Source organism: Mycetomoellerius zeteki, unplaced genomic scaffold (genome assembly GCF_001594055.1).
Source record: "Mycetomoellerius zeteki isolate Tzet28-1 unplaced genomic scaffold, Tzet1.0 scaffold224, whole genome shotgun sequence".
Lineage (NCBI taxonomy): Eukaryota > Metazoa > Arthropoda > Insecta > Hymenoptera > Formicidae > Mycetomoellerius > Mycetomoellerius zeteki.
Genome location: NW_017257199.1, coordinates 213,911 through 226,220, shown reverse-complemented (window position 1 = coordinate 226,220; position 12,310 = coordinate 213,911). Strand labels below are relative to the sequence as shown.

Here is a 12,310-nt window from a genome sequence, read left to right as displayed (position 1 = left end):
AAGAGAAAGATCAACGTCCCAAGCGCGCTATGGCACTTGATCTTCGTACGTTATTTTTTTCGTTTATCTACATCCGCGATTGCAATATTTGGAATACTGAATACTCGGATTAATTGTTTATAACAATAAAGCCTTACTGATGGAACAAACTTGGGATGAGAACAATTTTTTCTATTCTTATAAGAAATATACACATATAAAGGATGAATATATATATATATATATATATCCAGTAGCGTTATACTCTTGCGTCTAGTGGAATAGAGCACATCTGTCATTTCGTAGCCATTTAAATAGAATGTATCATTTTTCTGTAGCCAATGGGCTATATTTTGTAAATTTTCTATTACATTTCTGTTACCATTTTTGCCAATAAAATTTATAACAGATACCTTTCGATTTGACTAACTGGATATGTATACAAAGTGTCTTAAAATTCAATTAAAATACTATAATGAGAAAGTTCTCAAAAAAATTATTATAAATAAAAAAGTTATTTATAAATGTTTATTTTAAACAATAATTTTGAGATATAAGAATTAAAATATAACCAATTGCAGAGTGCATTTAGACAATCACCTGTGAGTTAATCAATGAGCACGCTGAAATGCTCAATAATACTGCATGCAACACGTGGACAAGTCAGACAAGCGGCCGTGTAAACATAGGTCCGTATTCAGAACGCGCTTGTATCTCTGAAATTCTGTAATATGCATGACGTAAAGTATTGTTAGCGCGCTAACATCGTTGTAATCGCGTTCTGAATACGGGCCAGTCTGTATTAGTCATATTCAAATCTTTATTATATCTCAAAAAGTACCGCTTAAAATAAAAATGTGTAAAATATGTATAATAAAAATATGTATAAATAACTTTTTTATTTAATTTTATCAAAACTTTCTTATTCTAATACTTTAATTCGCAAATTTCGGGACACCCTGTATGTACATGCGCGCGCGCGCGCGTGTGTGTATACAATATATATATGTATATACTTATATACAAGTTACATTCGTGGCATCATACACATCATGTATACATTTTCTTTTTCATTCACACATTACATAATTATTAAAACGTTATATAAATTAAATAAAAAAGTGCCGCTATCTTTTTTTATTCTGATAAGAAGAATTAGCCATATTTTTTTACAATTATCTCAACGATAGCTTAACATATCGAATTTTCTTTGTCTCTATATCTTTATCTATCTTATATATACATACATATATATATATATGTATATGTATATATAAACATCTTTATATACATATACCTTTTTTTATATAATATACATATAAAAAATAATCTAGAGACCTTGTAACTTGACGATTGCCAAACTCAAGATTGCAGATTATCAATTGACAAAAATTATATTCTCGTTGTATAGACTACTAATTATAAAACAGTAATGTGTTCTTTTTATAAACTGATATTATCCAATTATTCTCTTTACTACTAGAATGTAATGTAATATTTAAAGCTAATAATGCATATAAAGCTAATAATGCAGACAAGTGTTTTCTTGAATCTGGCAGTCAGCTTATTTTGCGAAGTTACTTAAGTTTTCCTAGAGTTCTAAAGTCAGTCACATAGCATTTCGTCGCTATTACGCAATTATAAAAAAATATTAACAAAATAGATACTAGCTCTTTTTCTTGTTTTAACTCGATGAATTTAAAAAAAATTGGCTTAATACTTTGCCAACTTATGTATAACAATATATCTTCTTAATTTAAAGAAAGAAGAAAAAGCTCATACAGGGTATTTCATGAGAAATTACTGAAATTAATCAGCTGCCATTTTTAAACACACATAAGGAATTGAAAAACTAACATACTTTTTAATACAGTGCTGGAATTTACTTACAACTTTCAGCCGAGTTTCAGTTTGACTCCCGTCCCTTACCTCATCAACCCGCGCGCAGTCTAAATGCCAATAGACATTTAGATTGCAGATTGGTGAGGTAAGGGAGCCAAATTGAAAATCGGCAGAAAGTTGCAAATAAATTCCAGCACAATTTTAATAGATGACATTTGATAGTTTTTACATATAAAGTAAAGATGATCAGAAATATTTTTCTCATTTAATAAATATTTACATAAATGCCAAACATGCCAATATTAACGACATATATTTTCGGAATAAAGTACTTTTAAATTTTCAAAATATATATATCATTAAGCATTTGGTATTTCAAAAATTATGTATCATTAAGAGTGACAATATTTGATATTTTTATAAACATTTATTAAATGATAAAAAAAATATTTTCGATCGTCTTTACTTTATAGAATATGAATAAAATTTCCAAATGATTTCTATTAAAAGATATTTTATTTTCCCTATACCTTACGTGCATTTAAAAATGACAGCCGATTAGTTTTAACAATTTCCCATGGGACAATCTGTATCTCAAACACATAACTTCAATTAACGAAATGATTTTTGTACATGATGTGTTTTTCTGTCTAAAAAAACGTCTGATTAAAAACAAAAAGCTTAAAATAAAAGAAAATGTAGGAAGAGGTTTGATATGAATATTATTATAATTCTTTCATTGAGTTTTCTTTGATATTTATTTTGAAACTTTTAACAAAAATTTCAGCAGTTTTTCTAAAACGTTTTGTACATTAATCTCTAATAATACAAAATCTCTGAATAATCGACGAAGTATTAAGCCATTTACATAATACATGTTTATGCCGTCCCGATACTTCTAACTAATAGAGCTTATTGTAGTTTGTCAAAATGTAATATATTATAAATATTTTTAAGTAATTAAGTTAAAAAGAAAAAGCAGAGAGAATCGTGGATGTATGGAAATGTCGATTGTCCAACTCGTCGAAATACATACGAGAACACGATAATCTACAACTTTTAATGTTCACATCTGTGCAACGTGAAGTGAACGCACACTATTTTCTCTCGTTCCACTTATATATATAATATATCACTTCTAGTGTAAAAGTATAACATAAATGCACGCTATAGGCTTTACGACACGACATGACAATTCATTTCAAAGATCAGTATAAGGTACGCATCACTTTCGCGAGTAAACGAAATTTACATAGCGTTCATATAGTCCACTTATGATAATCATAAAGTCCACTCCATTCACTAATAAACTACGCGCATTAATTACACATATCGTTGATAGGATGGATCATACGCTGTCTCTTCAACCGTCAAACTAGAGTAATCGGTGAATGAGATCACATTTCATATGATTTAAGTACAATAAAGCCTCGTTTTTTTCCAATTAATTGGAAACTGGGGCTATAGAAATGCATAAACTTGCACAGTAAGCTTATGCAAGTATCCTCCTAACGTATGGTTCACGCAATCGGAAACGGATCTGCAAACTGTGTGCGTTTTCTAACAAACAAAATAATGATCATTTATGAGTAATATTGTAAAACTGTAACTTAAAAATTATTCAAGAATTACGTTACCTGCTTTAAAATTTTATATCTACGATGTTCTTATTTAGGAAAACTCAACACCAACTTTCGCTCTCTCGTTCACCAACTCCGTCACTTTCCTCGTCACTTGGATCTTCTCCATACATATCTGCCAATTTTCTAAATCTTGGCCCAAAATTAGACAGATAATTAAACTTGAGATCTCCATCGTCAGTGCCTACCAAAAAAGAACATAAAGTTAACTAAGAAAATGATGTAAAAATATAAGGTCACTATAAGGTATTTTTTAAAATTTAAAAGTACTAACAGGAAGCCAATGACGATAGATCGCCTTCTGAATTGCCTTCTCCCTCGTAAGCATAATGCCTTACATCATCGAATGGATTTGTATCAGGATCTTTATCACAACTTTCTTTCTTACCATCTAGGAAACCACAAATGTCTGGAACTTCATCGGTTCCTATATACAAAATTATCTTTTTAATTTCCGTACAATCATTCATAACGCAGACAGAATTTTAATAATCTTCAACAATTATCGTACCTCTACTCTGTAGACCAACAGGAGTTATCTTTGAATCAATAGGTGGTGCATCATAAATGGCTCTCAAGACATTTAAGTCATAACCTGTGTCAACCTCGCCGCCTCCTTCATCCTCATAATTAATAATATTTTCTCTGATATCGTCCATATCTTTATACAGATCATCCGTTTTCCTCCTGTGCACAACTACCGCCACGAGCAGTATTAACAATATTAATACGCAAACTAAAATAGCTACTATAAAATTCGTGTCAATTCCGAACGAGATTGCCTTTGTCATGCCATGATCACAACCGGGATCTGCGTTTCTGGACAGCGATGGCATACCTAAGTTGTACGTCTAATACAAAGGGATATAATTTAATTTCTATTCATACTTTGCTGTAACTGTGAATGTGTGTTTATTATATTTTTTCATTACTTACATTTCCATTAAATGTCATATTACGTATACAACCAATAAATCCTTTGTCAGTCGGTTTATAATCCCATCTTAAATTTGAAGCTAAATGCGCTAAATCAGTCACTGTACCACCTACTTGCATGGGACTGTTAACATTCAAAAATTCATTGGTGCCTTGCGGTGCAGTGAGACTCATACAAGCGGAAATTCCGCACTTATCAACTACCATCTCTATAGACTAGAAGAAAAAACAAACATTAATATAATTTGTATACTTGAACAATACGATGTATGTACGATGAGAATTCTTACAGTTTTCTTCCAGTAAACGTCTATTCTGTGATTCTTGCCGTCTGTTAATTTAATTTGTTTCTGATCTAGCCTTACAGTTCCCGTTCCATAATCAACATACAACACAGCGAAACCTTGTTGAAGTTCAAGAGACATAAAATCCTGAATTCCAAGTTTCGGATTGTAAGTCATAGGACCAAAATAAAATACAAGACCATTATCCACGTGTGGCGTTATTTCCAATCCTATAATAATCATATATATGTGAATAAAAATGTAAACATGAAAAACTGAAATAATGTAAAATGCATTGTAGGAATACAGGACCGTAAGACACAGTGTGTCTACGATACTTTTAGAGAATAGCTTATTGTGCGATTATTAACCATGGTGTCCAGTGAAATCTGGCTAGTCAATTCAAGAATAATTCCAGGATATTCCAGGTAAAAATCCTGGTTTTTCCAGGATTTATCCATCGATTAATTTTCATTGTTTAAGGCTCCTGGATACTCAACCATATTGAATCGTGACGTCATAAATGTGCCATAAACAACACGTTGATTTTTCTTGCATGCCATTTGTAAATAAAGAGAATTTGGATAAAACAAAATGTTAAGATCGTTTTAAAACACTTGTAAAAATAGACCGAGACTATCCTTACCTTCCCTGACAGTCAGGAGTAAATAGTCGTAAAAGGCACATAAAGTGCGTTTACTAGTTTTTACTCAATGCATATGCATAGCCTATTCTCCTATTCATCACAAGCTTTTTTTTACTATTTACTGACTGACAGAGGAGGTAAGGATAGTCTCGGTTCATTTTTACAAGTGTTTCAAATTCTTTTTTTTTTACAAGTGTTTCAAAGTGATCATTTCGTTTCATCTCTCTCTCTCTCTCTCTCTAAAATTCTCTTTATTTACAAATGGCATGCAAGAAAAATCAACGTGTCATTTCTTGCTTATGACGTCATGATACAATATAGCTAAGGTGACTACTCAGGAGCCTTAATTAGTTTCATCAATTTGCGCAATATTATATGCTTTGTATTCAAGTTAGGATTTTATACGAATGAATTAAAACGTTAACAAATTTGAAACAATATTATTTGTTTCTTTATAAATAACATCAAACAAATATCAACGTCAACATAAACAATTTTTCTACTATGTCTACTAAAATTTAGACATTAAATTCAAATTTTCTATTGGTAACTTATTGCATCTTTAAGGGAGAACTTATACCCAATCACAACATTTTTTTATTCCTTTTTTTCACGCTCTGATTTTTTTAAAATGAAAAAATGATAAATTCCAGCCCCGAAATTTCAGGGGTCTTCCAGAAATTTTCCAGAATACATAAAATTCCAATATAATTCCAGAATCCAAAGATATTCAAGGATTGCTGGACATGTTAACGGTTACCGAATTGATTGTGAGTTTTGACTATTTAAATCATACTGTTATTGTTGCAAAGAGCAATTTATGACATTCGAGGATAAATGTGTCAGCATGGCCGATTTGTAAGAATACAAAGCCTTAAGGACGATTAAATATCGATAGGAGATTGGAATAATTACGGGAACAACGAAACAGTCGTGGAGCATGCTATTATAAGTGATAAGCGCGAAAGTTTAAATGCCAATTGGCTCCAGTATTTTTTTCATTCCGTCACTTACAGTACGTACCTAAATGTGAGTCGTCACAAGCTTGATCAGGCGGTGGCATTATAGCCCAACCGTCTCCGTGAAAGCCAATACCCAACAGCTCACATCTCGGCCCTTCCAGACCAGGTGGACACTCACATCGTTCTACCAGAGGCGTACCACCGTTCAAACAAACGACAGGTTCTGCGATGTGGCAAGTACACAGTGGATCTGCGATCGCCCTAACACCGACAAACGAGCTGGTATTAGTATAGACGACATATGGAATGTTGCTGATGTTCAAGAAATTGCGGCAGGAATCGTTGCAATGAAGCTTCTCGAATAGGCATTCATCAATATTCATTAATAAAATATCTGCTTTCATCTCTCGTTCAATTTCTTTCGAATGTTGCGCTATAATTGTGTTCAACTTCTCGGAAGCGTAATATGGACTGCCATGTGCCGAAAATCGAATGTCCAGCAAGCTTTTATTGTTGTGATGAGGCGAATGAAGTACGGTGAACACGTCGACATTTTCAACCGATGTATTCAGCATAGTTGCCAATTTCTCTTGAAATACATCCTTTTTACTAACACCAGATTCGTCAGGTTCCACAAATTGCTCCGTTGTTATCCCATGAAATCGTATAGAACCAGATCTGCGAACAGCTTCTTCGGGAAGTTCCTTAACAGTAACGTTCACGTAGGCATTGACTTTATGCCAAGGAATAAGTTGACTTTCTTCAGTGACAACAAATTTCAATACGAAGGTGTCGTTTGATGTACCCGATAGTAATGTAATCATACCGGTACTGGTATTAAGATGGAAACCATCGTGAGGAGAAACCCACTTGAAAGATTTATCTGGTAGATCCCAATCATCCGGATCGTTAACGTAAACGCGTCCGATTTCTGTGTCAGGAGTTTCTCCCTTGTAACTATAAACAAATATAGAACTTGAACCCTCGCGCATAGGATTGTCATTCTCATCGCCTATTATCACAGTGAGCGTCGAGGTACCCGTCATAGGCGGCGAACCACTGTCTGTAATTGCGATCGGAATATCGTAACTCTTTTGCAATTCTCGATCAAACACAGCTTGCGCATATAAATCATTATCGCGTATATCAAATTTAGATTTAATTTCGTTGTCCGCAGTGTCATCAATTCTAAAATCGAATGGTGGACCATTATCGTCTGAATCGTAATCTCGTGCCTTCAACTCGGTTATCTTGCCGGGCAGTTTATTTTCATCCCAAATAACTGGATAAGACATATCGAGAAACGGTGCGTTGTCATTTATATCTGTAAGGGTAATATTAACCACCACCGACTCTCGAAAAGCCATAGATGAACCATCCTCGTCTCTCGCCATTACAATTACCTGTTAAAAATAACAAAAAAGCAAGAGAAACGAAATTAATTTCTCAAAATATTGACTTGATAAATACGTGATCAATAACTTACAGTCCACGTTGAAAAACCATTCGGCGGATCACGATCTAATGGCTTCTTCAGTTTCATACAGCCATGTTTGTCAATTCCTATCAAGGGTTGTTGCTCTTCCTTGGCGATAGAATAGGCAATATGCTGATCAGCATTCCTATCTTCGATATCAGGATCATAAGCCACCACAGTAGTGACACAATCTAAACGAACAATAATAAAGTTTGTTTAAAAAATGAAAATTTTGCAAGATTATCGAAAAATATTGCGTCAATACTTTACCTTCCACCAATTTTTCTTCTTCTATCGTCGGATTTTTGTCAAAATCTTCGAAGACTGGCGGATTATCATTAACGTTTTCGATAAAAATCTCGACTTGTGCCGTATCGTTAAACAGACCGTCGAACGCCCTCACAGTTAGATTGTACTTGGTGATTTTTTCATAATCGAGTGGCGTGTTCACGCGAATCTTTCCCGTTGTAGTCTCGATGTAAAAGCTGTCATCGGTGTTGCCCGATATGATGCTGTACGTGACAGGATTCTCCGTATCAAGATCGCGGGCTGTGACTTCAGTTACGGGCGCGTTAACGTTGACGTTTTCATGAACCGAATTATGGGTGTAAACTTTCCGGGTGAAGCGAGGCGGATTGTCATTCTTATCACCGATTTTGATTGTGAACGCTTGTTGCCCTTTATTGTGTTCGCCGGTTTTGAACAAAGCACTCGGAGAATTATCCGTCGCTATTACTTTCACATTGTAGATATCTTGTTGTTCTCTGTCGAATGTCATTAACGTTGTGATATTACCAGTTATTGGGTCGATGGCAAAGAGATCCTTGAAGTTATCCAACTCGTAGGTGACCTTTTGAGGATGAAAGTCGAGATATTGCCTTAAGTGCAAGACATAATGAAACTTTGACACATAACCGTAATAACAGACATTCTTGGAACACAAAGTGTGATTTATGCAATTTTAATACCTGATTATTAGCGGAAGTTCCATCAGCGTCAAGGGCTTGCACTTGCATCACAGGAACTCCTAGGGGTTCGTTTTCTAATACGCTTCCTTGTTTGAGATCACTGAAGACTGGAATGTTGTCATTTACATCTAGAACTTCGATATCAACCACCGTTTCGGCAGCTAACTCATAATTGTTTTTTACTCTCACTATTAACGAGTACTGCGTGTTTCTTTCGTAATCAAGCTGTCGAGACAACTTAATATCTGCTACATCTTTATTGAATTCTAATCTATAATGAGAAAATAAAATTTTTATGTGAGACACAGTTGATTTGCAATTGTTAACATATTTCATTTCAAAATATATGTTATTATGATTATAAGAATGAAAAAATAGTAAGCGCAATTCGTATAGTACCTAAAAGTGTTCCCTTTGTTACTTTGTTCCGTTGTGCCAGTCACAAGCTCAAAGAGTAGATTACTGGACGGAGTATTGTTCCAATTACTGGAGTTATCGATGTTGGAAATTGCTTGCAAACGGACAATGCTGGCATCGAAATTTGTAAAATTTTCCTTAATTTTAATCGGTTCTGATGATCTCGGTAAAAAAGCTGGTGCTTTCTTATGTGATTCCACAACTTGTATGTCAAAATAAGTGCTGCCACTCTGTGGTTTTTCACCAAGATCCGTAGCGGTAACTATCATGCTGAATTTAGAACTTGGAATCCGCTGCACAAATACATAATAACCATAATGCAAGAACATTTATGTGAATTAAATAAAACGAGAGAAGCTTAAGCTTGAAGATAAATAAATCAATATGATACATTTATGAAGGCTCCAGGAATATCATTTTCAGTAAACACGAGAAATAAAGTAACAAATGTTTCTTTTGATAATAATTCAACGGATAACTTTATTTTAAGTATTATTCACATATATAACTAAAAATTGCATTTTCAAATATATATTTACGTAACAAAGTTTACCAATAAAAAAATTTGAATTAGACAAAAACGAAGGATTCTTAATTTAAAAAAAAAGTAATTAGAGATTAGGAAGGACATATAAGAGTCAATAACGCGCAAATCATGTAATATAAAAATCAAAACACAAAATATATTGTATATACCAATACAATTTATATTAGTCAAATTTTAATTTACAGAGGACAATATATTTTGTGATTTTTATATTATATGGTTTGCGTTATTGACTCTTATATGCCCTTTCTAATCTCTAATTATTTTTTTATCAAGTAAAAGTTACAAGTTTTAGTTTTCAAGTGACATTGTAAAACGAAGTTTGCATTATCCTCTTAATTATCGTTCTATATATACCTTCGCATTACTTACGTCTATAGTTTTGTTAAGGAATATGACACCGGACTCGCGATCGATTCGAAAGTATGCAGCATCATCTGGTCTCTCAGCTGACAGACTATACCGTACGACAGAATTGTTGCCGTCGTCAATATCGGTAGCGGAAACTCGCATGACCTCGTGACCTACCGGTAAATCTTGCGGCACATTTTCCGTGTATGACTGCATAACAAGACAAAATGTATTAGCGAGAAATAACAATCGCACAATACATGCGCACAAATTCTAAAATGCACTTGTTAGCGTGATGTATTCCATGCAATTTTCGTACGAAATCGTGTTTGCATACAATTATCATTCCTAAAGACACACATATACATGCATGCTAATTTCTTCCTTCAATAATAATAAAATAACATAATAAGTAAATTTTTACATATTATTCTACGTATTATTTGTTATTAATTAATAATAAAAAATAAATAAACGAAAAATGTAGTTCACTATATTTCATCGTTATTATAAATCAATAAAAAATTTCTGCATTTCCGTCATGTCAACGTAAATTTTTATCTTGTATACTTTTAAATTTTCATGGTCAAATCTGAAAATATGTTTTCAGATGCCCACAAAAAAACTCTTTCGATACATAAAAATTTAAATGACAATTTGTTTCATGAAATATGCAAACTGTGCATAAAAAGAAAGGAGGAAATAAAACTTGGGACATTTTCGTTTTTTTCGTTTACATATCGAGCAACATTCACACCACGTATTCGAAACCAACCTTCCACCTGTATCCACGGAAGACCTGAGATTGGAATAAAACAAAAAAATTCAAGCAATAGTTATTAGTAGCAAACGTGATTGTTATGTTAGTCTATAAAGAAAAACAAGAAATTTATATGATATGAACGTTTGGAAATCCTCTTTAATATCTCACGAACTACTTATTTAGTTTCAAAACGATTCATTATTTTTGTTTCAATTTCAAAATAAAATTGTTTGCGTTCCAAAATTTCTTACTAATATTTTAAGAGTATATGAATTATATACTTAAAACTATATACATTATTATATTTATTTTATTCCAAAATTATCCTTATTAATTAAAAATCAGTTTAAAAAAATATTTTAAAGAAATTAATCCTTCTAATTTTACTAATACGTTTTACTAACATTCATTTTTATTAAAAATAAATCTCGTATAAAAAGAATTTATATTTTATATTTTTTATTTATTTACTCATAAAAAATAAGTCCTCTATCATAAACAATGCATTATCATCTTGTAAAAATATATTATATCATAAAAAAAAATTCTATGGTCAGTCCTTTTATTTTTTCAGTACATATAGGTAATTACGACGTATGCACAATATAGACGCTTATTCGCACCACATGCACCCAGGTTCATATTTGCAGTCGTAAGGGAGTTAGTAATGAGTTAGTAACTTAGGTAATTAGCGACGTACCGCTTTGTCAAAGGCAGGTTTATTATCATTTTCGTCTTCGATGATGACTTTTAATGCGCAGATGGCCTCCAGTTGCGGTCTCCCATTGTCAGTCGCAAGTATCGTGAGATAAGCTTCCTTTTCTCTGGCGGGTTCGTCCCTATCGAGTACCTGAGTCGTCGTAATGAGGCCCGTCTTATTGTCAATTTCGAATTTTATCCTGTCTTCAGGAGCGATCAGAAAGCTATAAGTAATGGTACCTGAAAATGCGAGATCAGATGATTGCCGAATCTAATTTAACTACCTAATACAGTGATGGAAATTGGAATCTTTCCTTCAAAAACTTTCATAAATTAATCATAAAAACTCGAATATTTTCGTAAAACATTATTCGAAATCAAATTTCTCAAAGTTTTAAATCTTGGAAGTTTTGAATGTCTTGAAACTGTTGGAAGAGTCTCGAATATCTAGGGATAATATTTTTTCAGAAAATTTTCTTAGAAATATTTAGATATCTGAACATATTTAAAACATGTTTTCTCTTTTACAATACAATATTTTATATACAAACAATAATTTTATTTAAGTTAAACATGTTTCAGAATATTCAACAATTTTAAGACCTAAAATTCTTTCTATTTCGAGTCGAATAAATTCGAAAGTTTTACATATTCAAAATTATTTTTCTGTATGACACATCGCAAGTAATTACTTGTAATATGTTCTATTTTTTTCCATCGCGATTTGTTAGTATGTATGAGAGAAGAAATAATACACATCTCTTCTATCACACACAGCTAATGAGATATTTCTGTTCGC

The 12,310-nt window shown here is 32.6% G+C and overlaps 1 protein-coding gene across 1 annotated transcript in view; it reads right to left on the bottom strand.

Annotated features, from left to right (window-relative positions):
- Positions 1–2,630: 2,630 nt before the first annotated feature.
- The window catches only part of shg (DE-cadherin), a 155,640-nt gene continuing 145,960 nt past the window's right edge, over positions 2,631–12,310 (bottom strand). The window contains exons 4-16 of the mRNA XM_018448722.1: positions 11,513–11,751; positions 10,071–10,259; positions 9,134–9,444; positions 8,735–9,005; positions 8,037–8,616; positions 7,776–7,957; positions 6,351–7,692; positions 4,688–4,911; positions 4,398–4,613; positions 3,973–4,312; positions 3,736–3,888; positions 3,459–3,645; positions 2,631–3,381 (exon numbers count right to left, since the gene is read on the bottom strand). Coding sequence (XP_018304224.1) covers positions 3,503–3,645; positions 3,736–3,888; positions 3,973–4,312; positions 4,398–4,613; positions 4,688–4,911; positions 6,351–7,692; positions 7,776–7,957; positions 8,037–8,616; positions 8,735–9,005; positions 9,134–9,444; positions 10,071–10,259; positions 11,513–11,751 — 4,190 coding nt within the window. The 3' untranslated portion in view covers positions 2,631–3,381; positions 3,459–3,502. The remainder of the gene's footprint in view (positions 3,382–3,458; positions 3,646–3,735; positions 3,889–3,972; positions 4,313–4,397; positions 4,614–4,687; positions 4,912–6,350; positions 7,693–7,775; positions 7,958–8,036; positions 8,617–8,734; positions 9,006–9,133; positions 9,445–10,070; positions 10,260–11,512; positions 11,752–12,310) is intronic.